The sequence below is a fragment of the Lissotriton vulgaris genome, chromosome 4_1, assembly GCF_964263255.1.
Source record: "Lissotriton vulgaris chromosome 4_1, aLisVul1.2, whole genome shotgun sequence".
Classification (NCBI taxonomy): Eukaryota; Metazoa; Chordata; class Amphibia; order Caudata; family Salamandridae; genus Lissotriton; species Lissotriton vulgaris.
In genome coordinates, this window is record NC_141691.1 from 57,538,352 (window position 1) to 57,562,661 (window position 24,310).

The window sequence follows — 24,310 nt, forward strand, 5'->3', positions numbered from 1 at the left end:
TATGCACTCATTTTCCCTGGTTGACATCGAGGCGCAATTACACCCAGAGTCCCCTGACTACACACATTATTCTGTGTTCCATGATACTTGGACCAGAATTGACTATTGGCTCCTGTCACCTGGGGTCTCTGGTTGGGTCGATGGTCTTCTCACTCTTCCACGCACGTTGTCGGCGCACTCCCCAGTAGTGCTTAAATTGTTGATTCCCAGATTGGGTGGTTATGAAAGACAGTGGAGGTTCCCTGTGAGGGCATTGGCGGACCCGGTTTTTACTGAAGACATTCAGCAAGCCATGGAAGAATATTTTGATCTAAACACTGGGTCAGTGGAGACATGGGCGACACTGTGGGAGGGGTTCAAGGCCACTATTCGCGGCGCTTGCATTGCTAAACATGTCGGCGTATTGAGAGATATACGCACCACACTTACTCGTATTGAATCGGCCACTGCGGCACTAGATGGAGAGCTCTTACAGGACCCCACTGGAGACAGGGAGGCCAGGCGCCTGGCCTTGATGATGGAGTTTAGAGAGGAGGCGGATAGGGAACTACGATTCTTAAATAGACAGAGCACTGCCAGACAATATGGGGAGGGGGACAGGCCAGGAAAACTGTTGGCTCATCTGCTTCGGCCCCCGTACCAGGCAACATACATCACAGAAATTAAGGGACCCCAGGGACACCTACATCATTCCACGACAGACATATGTGATGCCTTCCTCTCATATTACAAAGCACTGTACACATCCACGCTAGCGGGAGACCGGGAGGAATGGGGGGAATACTTGAACGAAATAGCAATGGTGTATCTAGAGAAATATATGTAGGACTTTTTAGCCACACCTATCACTCAGGACAGCGTAGTTGAAGCTATCAAGGCATTAAGAGGCTCATCAGCACCGGGACTCGGCGTCTTTTCCGCTGAGTTCTACAAGGCCTACAAGGATCTTTTGGCTCCCCGTCTTGTGAAGGTATATGCAGAGGCGCTGGAGTCTGGCAGTCTGCCCCCCACACTAAGAGAAGCAGTCATCATTCTCCTGCCCAAACCGGGCAAAGACGCCAAATTATGCAGCTCCTTTAGACCCCTCTCTTTATTAAACCTTGACTATAAGATGTTGGTCAAAATTCTTGCCATTCGGCTCTCTTTGCTGATGGAATCCATCATATCCCCGGCACAGTCTGGGTTTGTTCTGCATCGCTCCACTTCCCTAAATCTGAGGACATTGTTTGCTGTCCTGCATCGTATTGACCCCTCTACCCCTGCTGCCGCTATTCTTCTTGATGCTGAGAAGGCATTTGATTAGTTAGAATGGCCCTTCTTTTTGTCCATTATGAGATGCATGGGTATGCCAGAATGCTTTGTCTCCACAGTTGCACTTTTGTACACTGCGCCCACAGCCCGAATACGCCTTAAAGACACGATCACAGAACATTTTTCATTGTCACGTGGCACCCGGCAGGGATGCCCCCTGTCCCCGCTGCTCTTCATTATAGCTATGGAGCGGCATTTACACAGAGGACTCCAGTTCCGCACGGGTCCTCTCTTAATGTCATTGCATGCCGATGACATGATCTTAAATGTCCGGCGACCTCAGGCTAATTTGGAACCGCTTATCTGGGAAATAATATGTTTTGGTACATTTTCAGGTCTCCGTATCAATTGGCATAAATCGATTATATTCCCTCTGACTCCGTGTAGTGGAGAAGCGTGGCTCAATGGCTAGAGCGGCAGACCCTGATGCAGAGGTCTGGCCTGGGACCAGGGTTCAATTCCCACCTCGGCGTCTCTTGACATCAATCTCCCCGGACCTGATAATTCTCGCCTCGGTGCCTAGTCTAATCATGGGTCCCACTCTGTGACTCTGGGCAATAGCTTGCTTAATCTCCACAACTTCCCCAGCAGCGCTTGGATGCCTGACTTCACCTTGGGGGTGCCCAGGAGTGGACATCTCACAGGAAAGCCAGGAAGCGTTCCACAGCGGTATGAATACAGCGCTATGAGACCTCAGGGTAGAAGTGCGCTATATAAATAAGAAACACATACATTACAATGGCATTGCCCTTATCCACTTGAATGGACTCAGGACTGGGTAAAGTACCTGGGGTTTCACATCTACTTGGACACTGTTACCATTGTGCGTCTAAATTATGGGACCGCGCTTGACTTTCTGGAAAGCCAGATTGAAAGGTGGATCCGACTTCCTTTATCTATGGCGGCAGAATCGCCATAATTAAGATGGTCGTACTTCCGCGGTTTTTGTACCTTTTCAATAACATCCCAATTCCCCTTACCAAGGTTTTTTTCACACAATTGCGTTCCTTATTGCTACGTCTGGTCTGGGGAGACAAGAACCCACCAGTGGCATGAAAGGTCTTCACCCTCCCGTATGAGAGGGGTGGCTTTGGGGTTCCAGATTTTTATATTTATTTTTTAGTAGCACAATGTTCGTACGCATATTCGTGGTTCCACACGGATGCCCGGATTTTATATTTGAAACCTGAAGGGGACTTGGTTCTGCCTGGCCAGCTCTCCACTGTCCTTCCCAAGGGCTTTCCACGTGATCCCTAGGATATATAGACTGTTTCGGCAACCTGCTGGGCCTGGGAAAAGATGCGCAGGCTGCTAGGCCTGGACCTTTTGTACTCTCCGGCTCTCCCTTTGCCCAATGCTTCTTGGCTTTCTATTACTGGGGAAGTGGTGGTCCGACGCACATTATCCAAATTTCACATACATACTGTTGGTGACCTCTTCCCTGAGGGTAATGCTTTCTCACTGTCTAAAGACCAATGCTTTCCCTGCCGTACATTTATGAACTCATTTGTATTGTCTAGGATCCGATCCATACTGCGCGCAGTGTTCCCTACATTTCCACTAGCCCCCGAGGAGTTCCCACCACTTACAATAATTATCCAACATCCATCAGGTACACATCTGGTCTCCAAGTTGTATAAACTGTGTAGCGCTACCATCCCCATTTCAGATTCTAGGGTGCGCGCTGCATGGGAGGAGGATCTGGGTAAGCCCATCTCGGACGACCAATGGGCGCAGTGTTGCAGAGGCACTAGGGAAGTTTCCCTGAATACTAGGCATAAACTCATTCATTTCAAATTTCTCTGTAGACTCTACCATACCCCAGCGTTGACCCACAGGATAGACTCCACCCGTCCTCACAATTGCCCGAAGTGCAGAGCCCCATATGCTGACTTTGCACATTTATCGTGGAATCGTTTAAAATCTTCAAGGAACTTCTGAAAGCCCCGGTCCCGCCAGTCGTGCATGATAATCCCAAAGAAAAATGTGAGGAACTGGCCAGCTTCTTCCATTCTAAAATAGAGAAAATATTATCCTCCTTGTCCGCTATCCCTCAAATCCCTGAGCCGGCTACTAGTCCAATAAGTTGCCCGATTGAGCTAGCCTCCTTTGGCCCCTTCTCGGAAGAGGAGGTTATAAAAGTCCTGTTAGAGATGAAGAGTGAATCTCCGAGTGACCCAGTCCCCATAAAATATCTTAAGCTTGTGGCTAACACCTTGTCAACCCCACTGACTGACCTCATGAATCTTTCACTCTCTCATGGCACAGTGCCCCAGAGATGGAAAAAGGCTGTGGTAAAAGCCTTATTGAAAAAAACAGGATTGGATCCATCCAACTTGACCAACTTCAGGCCAATTTCACTTCTGCCTGGATTCTCAAAAATTGCAGAGAAGCTGGTCAACCGTCAGCTCTCTCACCATCTAGAGTCTAACCACCTGCTGGGAGACTCCCAGACTGGTTTCCGCCCCGGCCAGGGAACAGACACAGCCTTGCTGGCAGTAGTGGAGGAAGCAAGGAGCACTCTAGATACAGGAGGGTCAGTGGCAGTGATCCTCCTGGACTTGAGTGCTGCCTTTGACACCGTGAGTCATCAGGTGCTCCTCCAACGTCTGTCAGAGGTAGGTGTCTCAGGGACGGCCCTGAAACGGTTGGGATCTTTTCTCTCCAACCGTTTCTACCAAGTCTGGGAAGGATCAGAGCAATCTGCCCTATTCCCTCTTCAATGTGGAGTCCCGCAGGGCTCATCGCTGAGCCCTACCTTATTTAATATATATATGACTCCACTTGAAAGAGTGGTCGCCCCTTCAGGGGTGAAGATCATCAGCTACGCTGATGATACTCAGCTGGTGGTGGGCCTCACTCAGTTGGCGGAACAACCTGAGGTGTTACACAACTGCCTTGCCAATGTCTATCGTTGGATGTCTAACTCGGCCCTAAAGCTTAATGGAGGTAAAACCGAGCTGATGCTCCTGGGCAATTCAAGTCCCTCCATTATTGCGAGCTGTTGGCCCCGGTCTCTTGGTGATCCACCATCTCCCAAGAAGGAGATCAAGTCCTTGGGAGTATGGTTGGAGGAAGATCTGTCCTTCAGGACCCACGCCAGGAAAACCGCAGGGGTTTGCTTTGGTCTGCTGAGGTCAGCCCGAAAGGTGTTACCACTGCTTCCTGATCCAGCAAAGAAGCTGTTGATACGAGGCCTAATCCTATCGAGGCTCGACTATGGGAATGCGCTGTTTCTCGGTGCTCCCGAAGCGACCTTTAAAACCCTCCAACAGGTGCAAAACGCAGCTGCGAGAGTCCTTATGGATGTTCCCAGAAGGCAGTCTGCCGCCCCGGCCCTCAAAGCGCTTCACTGGCTCCCCGTGAAGGAGCGGGTGTAATTTAAAGCGCTATGTACGGCCCACAAAATTCTGCATGGCAAAGGTCACCCCATCCTTGCTAACATGGCCCGTCCTTATAAGCCCCCACGCCTGTTGCGCTCGGACCAAAAACATCTTCTGCAGTCAGCGAGAGTAAGGAGAGCTCGTTCTGGGGGCAGGCGTTTCTCTGTGTAGGTGGCGACTCTTTGGAACTCTTTGCCCCTCAAGATTCGCTCAGAGCCCAAGATCCTACCATTTAGGAAACTTCTTAAGACCTACCTGTTTCCACAGTAGTGATTAGTTGAGTCTCTCCTTCTGGGCTGTTGCGCCGGGATGCCCCCGGGTAAGCTGAGCGCATTACAAATTTCATATAATAATGACTTGCCCTCTTTTACATGAGTATTGGATACAGATACACCGCACACTGGGCGACATGTTAGGGGTACACCTGCTCCCCACCCCGGAAATAGTGTTACTGGAATATGTCTCAAACTTCCCGCGCCCTGTACGCAAGCTTGCTGCCATGGGGTTATTGTTAGCTAAAAGAGAGGTTGCACTGCTTTGGTGCGATAGGCGACCACCACGGTTGACATCCTGGCTTAGAAGCATGGCGTTCTGTAATGTTAACTGTGAGGAGTAATCAACGCTGGTTTCCAGTTCGTCCCGCCCTGTCGACATTTGGGGCCCATACCGCACATACATTGGTAAGATCACTGGAGACCAACAGGCTCTGTTGACAAGCCAGGTGGTCCCGGAGGGTGTGGGCTGAGGAGTTGTTGTATGCTACAGGTACAATTTGCATTTGAGGTGCTGTCTCCCAGTGATTGCTTCCTCTGGCTGGACGTATGCTGCTGTTTAGCAGACTCCAGAGTGTCTATATTATGTGTCATCAATGTGTATTTATTCGACATCGCTGTTGTTAGTGTGCTCCTGTATGTAAAGAAAAACACATCAATGTCTTTTGTTTTGGAAAATGATAAATAAAATAAAAAATAAAAAATAAAAAAAAACAGTGAAGAGAGCCTTGGTTAGATCTATTCGCCACCGAAGAGAACGCCCAATGTCATCAGTTCTGTGCGTTGGAATTTCCAAGGCGGCACTTGCTAGGCAACGCATTTTGTGGTTAGTGGAGTTGCGGTCTGTTTTTTTTTTTTTTTTAAATATATTTTTATTGCAGGAATCAGTAAAGCAATACAGTAACGACCAGTATCGTATTATAAACAACTTATACAAGATATAGCCCACCGACCCCCTTCCATAACGTTGCTATATAGCCAATCAGCCCATATCCCTGGGGTTGGGCGGCAAATGCAGCTGGGGTCAGTAGGATGCTGGAGCTGGTCCGGATAACACACTGTCCGTCATCTGCTTTTCTAAACAAACCCCAAACTCCAAAAAGAAACCCCCCCCTCAAAATTCCCAGTTACTGTGAAACCCCCCCCTCCCCCCCCCTCCCACCATCAGCGCCAGGGAGCTCATCAACATAGGATCCACTGCTTGACCCACGGGGAAGGTAATAGTGCTGTCAATGCTAATGTTTAACGGGACTCGGGTCGAGTTGCTTCTTCACTTTCGGAGTCGCTGGGGGTACAATAATCTCTGAGGGCCTGCACCAGCGTTTCCCATTCTAACGCGGCTTCCTGCGCCTTCTCATTGCCCTGCCTCCAAGCCAATTGATACCGCAGCGCGCTCTCACCCGCCGCCCATTTCAAAAGCTCACTGTGCCATCTGCTGCCTGTAGGACCAGCTCGTGCCTTCCAATTCCTGGTCACCTCTCGCTTAGCAAGTAGGAGCCCCAGGTCGATAAATTTACTGGTGATTTTATTCCGGGGGGTATGGGGGAACCAGTGCAATAGCCCTACCGCCACATCGAATGATAAGTGCCTCCCCGCCACCTCTTCCAGAGTCGCCGCCACCTCCCGCCAGTAGGACGTCAGTCCTGGACAGGCCCATAGCATGTGTAGGAGGTCCGCCTCCTGAGCCGGGCACCTAGGGCATTCCGCCGAAGCCGTGGCAAAATAACGCCTGATCTTTACCGGGGTCAGGTATGCCCTATGGAGAACATAATAGTGGACCAGTTGGAAACGGGCGCCACGTGTGCCCTTCCAGGCACGTCTCATCAGCTGGGACCAGGTCGTCTCCGGGATCTCCCTACCAATGTCCTCTTCCCAGCGGGACTTCAGTGTGGCGAGAGGAACCAACCCCTCGGCAATCAACCTGCCGTAGAGGCAAGTGACCGCCTTCACCGTGCCCGCCGACATCATGACGTACTGGCACACCTGAGACAATTGAGGTTCCTCTAGCCCGTTTTGCCAGTGCGCCTGGATCGCTCGCACAATGGCCGAGTGCAGCAGAAAGTCGCCCCGGGGGATCCCAAAGCGGTCAATGAGATCCTGAAAGGACAGGAGCGCTCCGTCCTCGTACAGGTCCCCGACGAGCTGTAAACCGGAATCCTCCCAGTCCGCCAGTCGTGACCAATCTCCTCCGTGTGGGAGGGCCGTCAGCATCCCCAATGGTATTTCAGGCGCATATGGCGTCCGTAGGCGACCTCTGTTATGAGCCCGATTCCAACAGAGTCGGACAGTCCGCTCCTCCATCGACAGGTCCCGTAGAACTGTGGAGTTGCGGTCTGTTGTACGCTTTTCTGCCTACACTACTTTTGCCCAGAGTGCAGAAGAAGATCAGGTGCGACCGGGCCCAAGTCATTCTTGTGACCCCGGACTGGGCTCGAAGAGTTTGGTGTCCCAAGCTACTCAGTATGAGCATGGATTCCCCGATCTGAAGGCCTCTTCGGGAGGATCTTCTCTCGCAGCAGCAGGGGAAGGGTCTCCACCTGAACCTTTCCAGCCTCCACCTACGTGCGTTGAGATTGAGCGCCGACAGTTGATTCTGTTTGACTTTTCTCCTGAAGTCTGTGATGTCATTATGGCAGCCAGGCGTCCCTCCACTAAATCAGTATACGCCTGCAGGTGGAACAAATTTATCGCATAGTGCACAGCAAAGGCTGTGGATCCCCTTTCTGTCCCTCTTTCAGAGGTCCTTTTGTTGCTTCTTTCTCTGGCCCGGCAGGGATCTGCTCTGGGCACTATTAAGGGCTACCTTTCTGCAATCTCTGCCTTTCTCAGGCTCCCTGATCAGCCCTCTCTTTTCAAGTCCCCTGTTGTTAACAGGTTTCTCAAAGGCATTACTCACCTTTTCCCTCCTATTCCTTTTGTGATGCCGTAGTGGGACTTGAATCTGGTACTTACCTTTTTGATGTGTGCTCCCTTTGAGCCCTTTCACAATTGTCCTCTTTGTCTGTTAACTTTTAAGACTGCTTTCCTAGTTGCCATCACCTCTGCTAGGCGAGTGAGTGAGCTCCAGGCTCTTTCTTGTAAGCCTCCTTTTCTGTCAGTCCATCCGGACAAAGTTGTGCTTCGCACTTGTCCTTCCATCTTGCCAAAAGTAGTCACTGCTTTTCACATTGGGCAAACTATCACCTTGCCCACTTTCTTTCAGTCTCCGCACCCTTCCAGAGAGGAAGAGAGGCTCCATCGTCTGGACCCAAAATGTACGCTTTCATTTTACCTGAATCGCACACAACAGTTCTGGGTGGATGACCAGCTTTTTGTTGGCTTTGTTGGCGCCAAGAAAGGCTGGCTGTGCACAAGAGGACTATCTCCCTCTGGGTCATCTTGTTTATCAAGGCCTGCTATTCTCTGGCTAAAAAGGAACCTCCTGTGGGGTTGCGCGCCCATTCTACCAAGACGACAGCAGCCACTACTGCATTGGAAGGCGGTGTGTCCCCCTGCAAGACATCTGTCAGGCACCCATGTGGGCCTCGCTGCACACTTTTATCAAGCATTATTGCCTTGTCCTCCCCCTCGGCTCAGTCTCTCGACCCGAGGCAACGACGGAGAGTGCGTGGCCTCCTTCCTACCTGAGCTGTTGCCAGGCGAGGTGAGGCTTTTTCTCCCCACAATAAGGGAGAAGATACACCTTTATCCTTTGAATCCATTGGAGATTGGTCACAAATCACGGTGCTATTCACGATAAGTATGTGTTGCAGTAGCATATCATAGGTCCTGAAGAAAGCCGTTAAAGGCTGAAACATGTCGACCAACTAACACACATGATAGATAGCAATTCCTTGCATACTATCAGCATACTGCTTTTAATGATACCACTTTGATGGTCAAACCCAATAAAGTTTCCTTATGTCATCAAAGTAGGTATTTTTAATCACGAGGATTAGTTTCCTTTTCTTTCCTTTATTTTCAGCACTGCAACTTTTTGCCCCTTCTGCTCACGCACTGTCTTCTGTGGGTTGGATGCTCGACCCAAGGGTCCATTATCAGGCAACCTCAGACTTTCGCTGGGGAGGAGCCTAGAGGACACCTTTCTTCCAACAACCCAGATGACGATACTCCACTTTTGAGTGGGATGATGGGTACTGTTTTCTAGCCTCTAAGACTTTGTATCTTCTCTATCTCACCTCTTTGACATAATAGTGTCATCTGCTCAAGATCAACGGCGTGATCTGAACACACATATTGGACACTATCAGGTTCCAATAGTTTTCTATTTTCCCAGACTTTGAGTACCTCTCGTGTTTTTTTGCTGTATTAGTTGGGGGACAAGGTACCTTCTCTGTCTATAAACTATCTCCCCTAGGACCCTCCAATACTCTGTATGTTTTTGGCATTATTGCCTTGACAGTCAAGTCCGGAGAGGCGGCTTCTTTGTATGATCTGTTCTCCGTGACTTTCTGGTGTGATATTTGTTTGCAGACCCACCACCGGGGTTGGTATTGCTGGGGTATCTATTCTAAGGAAAGGAATCTATCACTAACGTGTCTCTTTCAGATGCACAAGTTACTTGTGTAACAATATATCTGTAAGAGACATTAGTTAGAGATAGATTCCTTACCGCCCCACCCATCCTCCTCGTTCTGCGAACTGATTTCTAGGGTTAAGGTCATCCCTTTCAGGCCCCTAGTTTCAATGCACCAGTGGTCAGTATCTTGTATGGCTCTACGTTCCTGGCGCGGAGAATCGTATACAGAACTGACGTCCGCACACGTCTAAGTAGCTCCAGCGATGTCATCTCGGTGACTACGACGCCAGCAACGTATGTGGGGCCGTACGACGACGCCTACCGACGCGCAGGGATACTGCTGCCGAAAAACTTTCCGGATCCAGTCTGACGCCTGAGGGTAATTCTAAGGTAAGGAATCTATCTTACAGATATATTGTTACCGAAGGTAAGTAACTTGTTCTTGTGCCCTCAAGGGACCAAGTAATGGGGTTATGTATTCTGACCTTGTGCGAAATTTACAAACTGAATCTCAAGAAGAGTTGCTAAATAACAAAACAGCTCATTTCTAAAACAATGTCACGAAAACAAAAGTTGTATGCGTGGCTGTGCATGCAAAGGTCATGGCAAGAAGCATCCTAAAGATGATAGCTTGTCAGATGTATGACCTAGTCAAGTCAAGTCAAGTCAAAGAATTTATATAGCGCGCTACATACCCGGAGGGTCTCAAGGCGCTTGAGGAGGGGTGGGGAATTACTTGTCAAATATCCACGTTTTAAGTTGCTTTCTGAATGCTAGGTGGTTCTGGGTAAGGCGAAGGTCAGTGGGAAGTGAGTTCCAGGTTTTAGCTGCCAGGTAGGAGAAGGATCTACCTCCCATGGTGGTTTTGTTGATGCGGGGTACAGTGGCAAGGGCTTGGTTGGATGATCGTAGCTGGCGGGAGGGGGTGTAGAAGGACAGTCGTGTGTTGAGGCATTCTGGTCCGATTTCGTAGAGTGCTTTGTGTGCGTGGGTTAGGAGCCGGAAAGTGATCCTCTTATTGACGGGAAGCCAGTGGAGGTTTTTCAGGTGACCAGAGATATGTTCTTTACGCGGGATGTCTAATATGAGCCTGGCTGAGGCGTTTTGGATACGTTGGAGTTTTTTCTGGAGTTTAGCTGTGGTACCGGCGTAGAGGGTGTTTCCATAGTCCAGTCGGCTCGTGACCAGAGCGTGGGTGACCGTTTTCCTAGTTTCGGTGGGGATCCAACGAAAAGTTTTTTTGAGCATGCGAAGAATGTTGAAGCAAGATGAAGAGACGGCGTTGACTTGTCTGTTCATCGAAAGTGAGGAATCCAGGATGACGCCAAGGTTCCGTGCGTGGTCTGTCGGGATGGGTGCTTTTCCAAGGGCTTCTGGCCACCAAGAGTCGTCCCATGCAAGGGGGAGGTACCTAAGATAAGGACTTCTGTTTTATCTGAGTTCAGTTTCAGACGGCTGTGTTTCATCCATTCGGCTACTTCTTTCATTCCTTTGTGTAGGTTAGTTTTGGCGGTGCTAGGGTCATTGGTGAGTAAGAAATTGACAGGCGAGATGCTGGACTCCACCGAGAAGGTGCCATATAACTTAAGATGCAGATTTGATTTCAAATTAGGATTATAACTCTCTCCTCTGTGACCAGACTCATTTCCATCAGCAAATTTCAATTCATTTTCAGCAACAGAGCTTCCAAAAACAAACACTGAGACTAAGAGTCAGTTTTTCAGACATTCATCTTTGAGACACTACAAATCAAACCTTTGAGGAGAACTATAGTTTCATTTATCCATATCTTTCTGGAGTCTGCAAAGGATACTTTTCTCACTCTATTTTCAATCTATCAAATTAATAAATGCCTGTAAAGGGAAACATAGAGCTGCAATTCAGACCATAAATTCTTTGAATAAATTCCAGTAACTAATTATTTAGAAGAAGCACTATGGTATATGTTTATCTTTGACAGCTTTTCCAGAAAAAGAAAGCATAAGGATAAAGGCAAACGTCATTACCACTTCAAATGTGTACACCCTTTTAGGTTTCTATAACCACTTCTAATGGGATTCTATGGAGCACAGTATCAAGCATCATCCTAGAGGAAAGGAAACTCATGAAAGAAATCATTAAGGGGTGCATAAGCGCATCCGACCAGTTGGTCAGTGCTGCTGAAGATGACGCTGCAGATTTGTCCAGCTACATTAATTGACAAGGCCTATCACCTTTGCGCTTGTATTGCGCTTGCCTTACATCTTTGACTCTTACCAATGCTTTGCCGCCCTTGCCTTACCATTTTGACTCTCAAGTTCAGGAAAAATCATGGGTTTCCGTTCCCCTAAGCAAAGCTTCTGAATCTCAGACAGATGAGAAATTCAAAAAATGAAACTGGAGGCCGCAACACTTAGATCTGAGATGATTCAAGAGGGAGTGATCAACGGATGTATGGGAAAAGCCAACAACATAGGCCCTAGTGGCAGAAAAGGCAGCAAGAACAATCACAGCAACATAAGCCTTTTTACAGCATCTATAAATGCCCGCTCACTCAGAGACCGCTCCCATTGCAGAATAAAATAGAATACATTTGACTTCCCTCCGTCTCACCTCTCCTAGTGAGATGGAGCTTTTACAAACATCTTCAGACTTGTTAGAGGGTAACAAAATACATATGGATGGTAAATATGCAACTGTATAGATTCAAAATCTTATTTAAGGTGAAATTCCACTTCTGATGCTGGAACTTGTCTTCCTAGAACAGCTGATACTGGAATTACAAACTCATTTGAAGTAAAACACTCTTGAGTCTGTTCTAAACATCACAAAAACAAGGGTTGCTACTCATGTTACTTCTTGTATGGAAAGAGTGTAATTGTTTACTCTTAGGGGTCGATTAGGATGGCGGACGGACAAAGTCCGTCCGCCATCCTGTCGTAGCATCGGACCGTCCTCCATAATGGCGGAGGTCCCGTGCACCGAATTAGGATGCACCTGCCACAGTGGCGGGTGCATCCCGCATTTTTAACATTGCGGCGGGCGGTGCTGAAAGCACCGCCCACTGCAATGCTAAAAATGCATGTTGTGCGTTTCAAAGTACAACATGATAGGCACCGCGCGGTGCCTGCCATGTTGTACTTTGAAACGCAGGGGGGTACCATAGGTACCCCCCCCCCCCCCATGTGCACCCCCAACCCCCCCTTCACCATGGGGGCCCGTAACGGGCCCCCAAAGCAAAGACCATATGCCTTTCCGTGGTGGCATTGCCGCCACGGAAATGAATTCCCCAAAGCCCATCCTAATATGGCTGGCGGTGTCTGATAGACACCGTGACCATATTAGACCTTTTCCGCCACGGTCGGAAGGCGACCGCGGCGGAAAAGCGGCACACGGTCTTCCCGTCCGCCCCTGACCCTCCAGCCATCCTAATGTGGCATGGGGTCTTTTCAGGGAGGATGGCGGACGGATTGCCCCTGCCGGGCCGGCAGGGGCAATCTGTCCGCCATCATAATTGACCCCTTAGTTTGCAAAATGCAAACAAATGTGCCAATAGGGAGAATTCAGGCTACTTATGCTCCATCAAGGTTTTCCACACATTCATAAAGGAAATTAAGTTTGCATTTCAGATTTACAGGATGCATATCTCCTTATGTCAGTCTTTCCCTGATGCTCGAGATTAGCAACAAATGCTGTTCTTCATATGAAGGCAGCTCCTCAGGCTTTGAAGTGGACGGTGGTGGTGACAACATTTCTTAATTGCAACAGGATCTTCATCTTGGTGAATGGCTGCTTTAAGCCAGCTGTCAAGAGAAAGGACAGCAGTAATTATTGACAACATTAGACCTAATTTAAGATTCAGGTCTCAAAATGAATGCAGACAAAGCATCACTCCTTCTAACTAACTATAGACACTTATCCCTTGGGAGCAGTCTATTCCAAAGACTGACAGCCTTTTAAAGTGAATAAGTGTAACTGTCTCAGACTGTATCCCACCCAACAGATGGACATGCATTGCCTTATTCCGCGAAGAATGACTTTGACCTTCCTTCTTGTACCAAATGCCAGACTGCACAAGGCATCTCTAGTAGTACCCGAAAGACCAAAGAAGCAAGAAGGAAGGAGCCTGATTGACAAGTTATCAATGGCCCAATGCATTAGTGAAATCCCTTTTATGGTTGTTTCAAAGAAAAAAACTGACAACTTTACCACCATGTATTATGTCAAGAAGCAGGGCTTGTGGGACCCAGAGACCTTTATAGAGCAGCACAGAGCAATATGAACCTGACTTCTAGTAAGGAACATCAGAATCAGAGTAGAAGACAGATTAACTCAGCAGAAATCAAATGGTGCAATACAAATTGGTGTTAAAAGAAAAGGTGCTTGAAAACATATTCTCAAATTGAGATGCCCAGACCTTGCTATTTTCTCCATAAAAAGAAAATCAGAATTCTAAGGTCACAAATCTAGATTCAAAAACCTCAACCAAGGATAACGTCCTTTTGATAGCTTGGTCCACAAATACCTATCTTTACTTCTTCCTCGAGTTCCTATGTTCCTGAAAGCGGTCACCAAACTGAAATAGTTCTCAGCAAAGATGATCCTCATTGCTCCAAACTGGTCTCATTGATGGTGGCATTCATGTCTCCTGCAAGTTTGATTCCAACCATGCAGGAGGTTTTATTGAAGGATAAACCTTTATTCCAACATGTTGGACAATCCTTCCATCACTAAACTTTAATTCCTGGCCATCCTCTAGGCCTCCTTGGCATCAGGTCACACAGGACAAGGATGCACCTCTCCAGAACTGGAGGACACATCTGCAGAATATGACATCCAGTGCCTGGTGGACACCTCTGTAGTCCTCATACCACATCAGTGTCACAGACTGGAGAGCAATCATGCTTGCACTTAGAGCCTTTCCTCCTCCACAAATGCAGAATACTCAGGTCCAGATACTGATGGTCAATTTTTCAGCAAGCCTTTATCTTAACAATTAGTGGAGTGGGCTAGAGAGAGGTATACAGAGGAGCAATGGAACAGTGTGGCATGATTAACAGAAGAAATGTGTCTCTCAGCTGCTCATTAAGCAGGGAAGGTGCATACAATTTCACAGTTGTTCAGTAGGCTCACATTCACCAGTCGTAATGGGAACTCCAAAAGGACATAGCAGGCTAGTTGCTTAAGTTTTGGAGCACACAACAAATCAATCTTTTTGCCACCAGAAAAAGCGGAAATGTGAGCTGGTCTGTTCCCTTGAGTCCCCCAACAGGGATATGCTAGTAGATGCATTTTCTGTTTTGTGAATCTTTTTACTTTATTATGTATTTATCCCTCTCCTTTTTCTACAGCAAGTGATCCAAAAGATTTAGATCCACAAAGACCATGTGATTCTTGTGTCCCTTAAGCCTCTTAACCCTCTTCACTAGTTGGCAACCCCTCCTACCATGAATGGAGATCAATTATTGCACTGAAACCTTCGTATGCTGTGGTTGCATCATTGCAGCTGAACTGATTGAAGTTTTGCAAGCCTGTATATTTAAGAAGTTGGGTGGATTTTAGTCTGCTAGCAATTCATCTAGCAAGAAGGAGGACATGAGTGCAGACTTCCTCAGCAGGGTCTATCCTATGATTTACAGATACCAAATGTCCTATTTTCAGCTAAATGCCACTCGATTAGTACAGTGTCCTCCAGAAGATGTGCAGTGTTTATGTCCTTGTACTACAATACATATTTGAATGTGCTTCAGAGAGATATTGCTCTGACTTTCCAATTGGTTGCTTCATAGGCTGAGAAAGGTCTAAATGTTGGGACAAAAATGGATACCTAGCTGATTTTTCAAAATGCATATATTCTGCAGATCGCGGGTCACTTGTCAAGTTTTTACTGACTTCCTGGTAGGGTGACAGAGTAAGCATGTATCAACCCTGTTCCGCATTACTTGGTGGGACCTTCTTAATAGGGCAACAGAGCAGTCACATCCTTGTCCCTTGAAAGACCTCTTATTGAAGATGCTTGTCTTATTTCTGTCAATCCAGCAAGACGAGTTGGCAAGCTTTAGGCTGTGACAGCATCTCCTTTTCTTACTATCTCATAGGCGTCAATGGTTCTGGCAGCTGCATATTACCAAAGGAATAAATGAGTTACAAATGATGCCTGTATTTTATTCCAAGTCATGTTTTGTATGAAGCCCTAAAGACATATTATTTGCGTAGATACTATGGTTTTAAGTAGCAAGATAGAGAATAATTGATAATTGATCATTGCATTTTAAGATGACAAATGTTAATATGTTATCCTTGACAGCATGGAATTTGGCCATCCAGTGTGAAGACTGCCCTCGAACCATGAGAGATTTCTTCATCCTCTCCTACAAGGTACTTTACTTATCAACGTTCAGGCCTTCAGTTTGTGATTATTTTTAACCAATACTAAGGTATCTTTGATATGCACAGCTTAGTGCATTGTTTATTATAACATGGTAAAACTATGCAAGCATAAAAACATGAAGTTGTGTTCTATTTGACAAAGTACAACACACGCGCCTCCATATATGAATATCCTTTACATTCACCATCACTGGATCTTTCACAATCTGGGAGTCAGTTGTCACCTTATAAATAGCAATATACATTATTAACTTGCATGAAAGGTTGAACATACTATTTATTTAGTAGCACATTCTCCACATTGAAAACTGCCAAAACATCTGCCAATGAGGTGAATTTTCTCTGAACATTGCCCCGAAAAGCCACCATAGTTAATATTTATTCAAAATCTCAGGTGTGAGGTAGTCTCGTGACACTGCTGCTCTTTTCTCATCTCTTCAGATAAGGGACTGTTTTGCATTTGAACTTCATGTTTTTCATACAGATATTGTTTTACTGTAATCTGTAGGTGCTTCTCATTCTGGGAAGTGTTGTTTTAGGAGCTTTGGTTCCTGGGAATTGCAACTTTGAAGGTGGTTGAAAGCTCCAAGGAGAAAGAGTCCCTGTTCGGACCCTGTGCCTCTTGTGGCCTAAAAAATATATTTTTTTGGTCATTCTGAAAAGCAGTGTCTTCACTGGCTCCACCTTGTCAGTGAAACGTCTCAGAGGCTGGAGAAAGGAATATTTACTATGCCAACAGAAAAGCAGTCTCTGTGGATGTCCTATCTTTTCAAGGGCTGAGGCTGTGTGCAGTGTCCTCACCACAACCTTCAAGAAGTCACTTGAGTGCAAGAAAGTAAATATTACCAACCCTGTAGTGCCAGACAGAGCAACTTCTAGAGAGCGCATGCCTTCCACTTCTAAAGAACCACTTGCTAAGGTGTAAAAGATGCAAGACAAATCTAAAACATCTTTGGCCCTCCCTAAGAGGAAATTTTCAGATTTGTTGTCTAAACGGTCGTTCATGACTACCCTGTCAACGAGTAAAATGCCAAAGGCGCCATCAGCTCCCTAACCATCAGTAATTGCACCTGAGACCCATCAACGGGTAACTCATTAACAATTATGAACCGTACCCTGTTGCCACCTCTTCTGTCAACCATCAGTGCTTACTTTGTCAATTTTTGCTTAATTAATTTTGGAACCATCACCTGCTGAATCAAAATCTGTTCACTTGACAGCTGTCTCCTCCTCAGCACCTGCCTTGTAGAGGCTTATCTTGTCAATGCCTGCCTTGCCGCTGAATTCAAGAAAGGCTTCACAGACAAAACAGAACAACACTTTCTTTACCACAGTGATCTTTGAAGGAGTGAGTTGTTTTGCTTCCAGTGCATACATCAACCGGCTTGTTTCTAGGCAAGCTTTTGATAAAGAGCTTGAATAAGGGAAAACATGAAGTTCCTTGTGGGATGGCCTACAGTCCTGGCCAACTTAATGTTAAATATATTTCAGATTACAATTCAGATAATTTTCCTGCCCAGGTTCACAAAAAGAGAAACAAATAGATACAAATGTGTGTATGTATATATGCAGTATACTGATAGCACAAACCCAGTCAAAATGCTATGAAGGATTCTGTAGGGCAAGCATAAAGTTAAGAGTGATAATTTAGGTAGCTGGTTTGTGGACTATTAATGCATTGTGAAGTAGTTTTCTGTTAATATTGATAAATACGATGTTGATATACACCATGATATATGTAAGTATCATAACGAACGCGCATCTCCGTTGTTGGATTCACCCGATATGATCTCCTCCTCAACCCTGAGTCAGAAATACATAGCCAGGCAGGCCCTGCAACCTAGGCCCAAAAGCAACAGATTGACAGATCACAGGTGAGGGGATATGTAACCTGTATACAAACGCGTGAACAGGAAAACCCTGATCGATCCCACAGATAGGCAGCAACACCACAGTAGTCTCAGGAGATTGGCCCCCAATAAAACACATTGGCCCAAGGGGCGCACATTTCCACAACACCATAAAGTCAGATGCAACACGAAGTTAGGAACACTCAGCCAGTCAGAACACAGCATGCACACTACAGGCAGTGATCGTGCGCTACCCATGTCGGACATCGGGACACGTACCCACTTGCTCTGCATTGTGCCCACACAGGGTCGAGACCTACTTGCGTTTCTTATCAAATTACCAGATTTATGACTCCATGACTAGGCCCAGATTCCTGTTACAAATAAAATGCACAAATCTCTTTATTACACTTTATGAAATGTATAAAATGATGGCTAAAACCAATGTACTTTGAGACAGTCTTCAGAACCCGACTCAGGTGCCTGCTTTCCCGGCCGCTGCATTTAATTAAATCAGTTCTTGTTTTGCCAAATGCCTCTTGTCTGTCATATTTTCAATGCAAATTCATATTCGAGCATCATTTCTTTGAAAAAACTGTGTGTCTTCACCTCTTTTCCTAAATGAGAGCAGCATTGGGTCGGTCCTTATGTTTACATGCATGTTGTTCTAGATCCTGGGTGATAGATGGAAAAGATCTGGTGTCTTGTTTTTCCTTTTTGACACTTCTTAGTCAGCAGTCTGATTGTGTCCTGGTTGCAGGTGTGATGAAAACCACCAGAAATGGTGAGCTGGAATGCTAGATAAGCTTGGGTTCTTGCTGTGAAAGCCTTGTAAATGATGGCGCTGATTTTGAAGATGGTTCAGGCAGGCAGGGGAACTAGTGGAGGTTCATCAAGATGGGGATGGTCCGTGGCCATGAATGTGCTATGCTGTGGTGTGTAGGATCCACTTAAGGGCTGCCAGTGTGGAGTCTGGGAGGTCAGGGATGTAGTGTCTTGTGAGTAAGCAATGACGTGACCCGTTTGGTTCCAGATGGACTCTGTAGAACTATGACTTAAGTGTTCAGGTGTGATGAATAGAGTTAATGTTTAGATCATTGAGTTCGCAGTTACATGCACAGGAATAAAGACGTGTAATACTAAGTTTGGTGTGTGGCTCAGTCATTTACGAGTACCCCGGCTGGGAAGAACAACCCAATAGAGCAGGGCTTTACCACCATCCATATGCAAGAGAACAAGTATTGAACTTTGCTATACCTTATATCTTTGTGTCATAATTGCTATTCCTTGACCCTTACTTTTTTACGTGTTATGAGAACGTGTTTGACCAGCAGTCCTCAAGTCGCTACCCAGAAGAAACTGTTTCACTTTGTTTTGTAGAGAGAGCTGGACTGTGGTCAGCTTTGTTTTCTTGGAAAGTTGTTCCTTGAGGGTGTGGTTAGTGTCCATGGTGAATTCAAGTGACTTGCTTTTCAGGAAAAGTTGTAGATCCAAGCTGTCAAGCTTCATGTCATTGCCCCAGGTTTGCATGGGTTTTTTCTTTGATTTATCAGCAAATAACAGGAATTCTGTTTTGTTTGGGTGGAGCTTCAACTAGGCACTAGACAGCCGGCTCTGTATGATGTGGAGGCAGTGTTTGAGGTGTTGCATGTCTGAAGTTGAGAAGTCTTTCAATTAGAGATGTGTATCATCAGCATATTGGTAAATCCTAATGATGTTATCTGTGATTTGAGCACCAATCAGCTCCGTATGGAAACTGAACATGACAGGAGAGACAGTATTGAACCCTTGGGGACTCTGCAGGTGATAGGGATCTTTTGTGATCTGGACCTGTCCATGTGATTAAAAGGGTGTAATTTGGAAAGGTAGAAGGAGAACCAGTAAAGGACATTGACGGTGAATCCAATGTGTGTATGAGGGTGATTGTGTTTCTCTTCCAGGGGTTACTCATCAATAGTCATGAGCACTTAATAATCCCCGCCCATGTGCGGGACCCCGGAGCATATACAAAAATACATATATATGTATGTTTAGAACCCCACAGTACTTCCAGAAAAACATACATATATACATGTATACACAGACAGATATGCAGCCTATAATATGTCTAATAGACTGAACAGCCAAAATTACATGGATTTCTGCTGTAAGGAAATAATATCACATGTAAATGAAGTAGCAAAGAACATATACAGCTGTAGTTATCAACAGCAACCCTTTATTTTCATAAACAAAAAAAGGTAAGTGCAGGCAATTTGTTCTTAGGCTGCATAGATGAATAATTATCCCCGTATAACAAAAAACTTGGCACCTTGGCTTTAAGGCTTTAGAGAACCTGGGCACCGTGCCTTTAAGACCTCTAGGAGCCCCCTGCTACCATCATGCACCACAGGTGACAGTTAGGTCAGTTCTCTTTTCCGGATCCTTCTGTGAGGATCCTGGAGCTTGAGCTCGGTCTTTTTTTTTACTTTTTCAGTCAGAAATTGATTTCCTACAACTTCATTCAACGTTTTTCTTAGCTGGTATTAGTTTTCAACTATTTTCTGGCCTTTTGACCATCTTTTTATGTCAGAAATGCCAGCTTTGTTTAACAAATGTCCTTCCTGTGGGAAGGAGATGGCAAAGTCCGACCCTCACTCTGTGTGTATTGTGTGTTTACCATCCTCACACAATCCACAGAGATGTTACTACTGCCAACAATTTTCTAAAAGAACTCTGCGTGACAGAGAAAAGATCAGACTGCTTGCGTTGATGGAGATAGGGAGAACGAGCGGTGACCTTGAGTCTCATTCTAAGAGGCCTTCCTCTCGTGGACAACATACGAAGAACAGATCTCCTTCACCCAGAAGAAAGCAGATTCCAGAGTGCTCGCCGTCGGCGTCAGAAAAGCAGGTAAGCCACTCTAGAACGTCGAGGGGCAGATCGCCGTCGAGGAGACAAGAACCGGCGTTGAGACAAAGTAAGTCGACCTCGAGGCTTGCTTCGGGCTCGAAGCATGTGAGTGAAGACAGGTCTAAGTCGACGTTGAAACATCAGTCGACATCTAGACACCAATCGACGTCGAGATCTCCCCCCCCCCTCTCAGACCCATAGACGGTCGACGTCGAGGGCACGATCGGCGACGAGGAAATCGACATCGAAGGTACCATATACTCATCGATGTTTGCCGTCGAGAAGATGGTGGCGTTCGCCGTTGAAAAGACTGACGTCGAGGACATCTTCACAGAGACATGAATCCTCCAGTGTGTCTCCAAAGCGTTCGATGTCGGTGGTGGCGTTATCTGGATCGACGTTGAGACAACGGTCCTCCTTGAGGGAAAGGATTGTTGCCACTACTAAGGAAGTACCAGAAAAACCAAGCTCAACGTTGAGGACACAGCAGTCGATGTCGAGAGAAGTGTCATTTTCTCCTCGGCTTCACATTATTCAAGTCACACCTGAGAAATCACCGGCTCCAAGACAGAAGTCTCCTACTAACTTATCGGTATGATGGCTCGAGAGTATTCGGCACTGGAAAGCTCCACCTAGACTTCCTGTAGCAGGATTCTCCAAATCTCTATCACCACCCAGAACCTCTGTGGGATCCTTTCCACACAGGTCCCCAAAAAGATCTCGATCACCTGTGAGAAGGCGCTCAAGGTCAAGAAGGTGCTCAAGGTCAAGAGGGCAATTAAGTTCTCGCCGCTCTACTTCTCCTAAAAGAAGACGTAGATCTCCAACTACAATTGCGTCAACAAGATCTTCAACTAGAGATTACCCTCCTACTCTATCCACCACTCTCCCGTCTAGGGTGTCCCCTATAGATGATCTGGGATCTTTTAATGAAGTCCTTTGTAGGGGTGCCAACAAGCTCAATATCACTATGTACACTCCACCAGTTTCTACATCAGTGAACTTTGCATCACAAGTACTTTGCAAAGCCTCTTCTTTCTTTGGTTCCAGGGTTGTTGGAACCTGCAATGCAGACTTTCCTTACCCCGGCCACTCTGGGTTCAGTTCCCACCAAGGTTTCCAAGAAACATAAGAGGATCCTTTTTTGGTTTGGGCTGTTCCACCTCCAGACTCAGTGATTGTAGCTGCAGCCAGGAAAGCACATTCTACAACATCTTCTTCTGTGGCACCACCAGAGAAGGACAGTAAGAATATGGACTCTCTGGGTATACGAATGTGCATTACTTCGGCCTCAATGATGAAGGTGGCTAGTGCTTCCGCCTTGCTGGGTCGTTCTGATAGGTCTCCCTAGGATTCCTTGGCGAGATTTTCCAGTAAACTCCTGAAGGAAGATCAACAAGACTTCCCAAAAATATTACAGAAAGGTTGACTGGTGGCTAACCAGGTTATAAGTGCATCGGACTTGGCAGCCCATAGATATTCGCATGGCATCTGCTCAAGGAGATTGGCATGGCTCCACTTTACGGGGCTAAAACCTGATGCGCAAATAAGGATCACAAACCTCCCATTTAACAGATCCTCTCTGTTCGGTGCACATGCGGATGACGAAATGTCCAAAATGAAGAGCGATTTGGACACTCTGAAAGCTGTGGGCTTAGAGAAGAGAAAAGACTTTAGGCGTTGATTCCGTCCTAATGATCACCGTTCCTCTCAAAAGAGGGTTCAAACCCCTCATTGGAACACTGAAAATAAGGGTCTAGGTCAATCCAGGACCAATTATCAACAGAGTCGACCTGGACAAGGCCGAGGATCCACGAAGCAGCAGCCTAACGTTTCTAAAGCATCAGGAAAACAATGAGGGATGGCTTCCTCCATGCCCGTTGACCACTCCGGTGGGAGGAAGTTTCATGTTACACCTGGAGTAGTGAGAGAAGTTAACAAAGGACAGGTGGGTTTTGAATATTGTGCAGAATGGCTATCTGCTCAGGTTCAAATCCCCGCCCACCATCAATTCCTCCACAGCAAAAGCTTCTTCTAAGACACCACCTATTACAAGCAGAAGTAAGAGTGCTCCCACAAAAACATGCTATAGAAAGGGTCCCTATTCCACAACGAAATCTAGGGATTTACTCATGTTATTTTCTGGTTCAAAAAGGAGGTCCCACCAAAGAATACAGACCAATACTCGACTTAAGGCTGCTGAATAAGTACATTTGCAAAGAGAAATTTCAAATGTTGGCTTTACATCAAATATTCCCTCAGCTTCACCAGGGAGGTTGGATGTGTGCAATAGATCTACAGGGCGCATACTTTCACATTCCAGTGTCCATAAAACATCGCCAATTTCTACGATTCCGAGTGTCTGCTCAGCATTTTCAGTTCAAAATTCTCCCGTTCTGGCTCAAATCAGCCCCCAAACATTTTCCAAGTGCTTAGGAGTTGTGGCAGCTTTTCTTTGCAAACAAAGGATATTCATATACCCCTATCTGGACGACTGGCTTCTAAAGAGCTCGTCATCTGCTCTGCTTCAGAGTCATCTCTCGTACTGTCTGCAGTTGCTAAGCAGGTTGGGCCTCCATTTCAACTACAAGAAATCAATCCATCTGAGAAGATCCATTATCTGGGTGCCTTACTGGATACCGCAGAAGCAAGCGTGTGTCCTTCGGAGGAGAGGTGGTCCTCAATTCAGGAGAAATGCTGCATCCCCCTTCTCACACAATATCCCACAGTCAGACAGGTGTCATCACTGCTGGGATCGATGGCATCATGCATCTTCATCGTTCCGAATGCCCGACTGAACATGCGTCTGTTGTAGCAATCTCTGGAAGATCAATGGATACAAGTATCAGGACGCTGCGACGATCAGGTGCTTCTCTCTCAATCGGCCAAGGATTCCATCGAATGGTGGATGAAGAGATCCAATCTCATGAAAGAAGTTCTCTTTCACCTGGACCCTCCTGCACAAACAATAGTCACGGATGCATCACTCCAGGGATGGGGTGCGCACATGGGGGGGTCTTCAAGCTCAAGGCCTATGGTCGGAGACGGAACAAACTTATCATATCAATCTCTTGGAGTTAAGAGCAGTGCACCTAGCTCTCAAATCACTATACCCGTCACTTCAATCTCAGTTCCTTCTGATTCAAACGGACAACACGACCACAATGCATTATTAAACAAACAGGGAGGTACTCGATCAAGGCCTCTTTCTCTAGAGTCACAAGGCTTCTGGAAGTGGCTTCTTGCAAGAGACTTGAGCATTCTAGCAATGCTTCTTCCGGGGACTCTCAACTTCCAAGCGGATGTCCTCAGCAGAGAATACGCCGAAGCAAATGACTGGTCTCTCAACGACGAAGTCATTCAAAGCATCTTTGAAGAATGGGGAACAACAGACATCGACCAGTTTGAAAATGCAGTAAACGCAAAATGCCCCGTCTTCGCATCCAGGTTTCCCCAACCAGGACCTCGGGGTAATGCCCTTTTGAAAAACTGGTATCAGACATTACTGTACTCTTTTCTACCAATTCCGTGGATTCCTACAGTGATCAACAAATTTTGCAGGACCAATTCCAGAATGATTTTGATAGCTGCGGAATGGCGGCATCAGTGGTGGTATCCGGATCTCCTTCAGCTATCAGAAGTCCCATACAGGAGGTTACCATGCCGGCCAGATCTGCTATCCAAGAACGAAGGGTAGGTATTCCATCCCAATCT

The 24,310-nt window shown here is 46.5% G+C and overlaps 1 protein-coding gene across 1 annotated transcript in view; it reads left to right on the top strand.

Moving 5' to 3' along the window:
- The window catches only part of TEX11 (testis expressed 11), a 1,326,855-nt gene that overhangs the window by 952,038 nt on the left and 350,507 nt on the right, over positions 1–24,310 (top strand). The window contains exon 23 of the mRNA XM_086918299.1: positions 15,772–15,842. Within this exon, the coding sequence (XP_086774425.1) occupies positions 15,772–15,842 (71 nt within the window). The remainder of the gene's footprint in view (positions 1–15,771; positions 15,843–24,310) is intronic.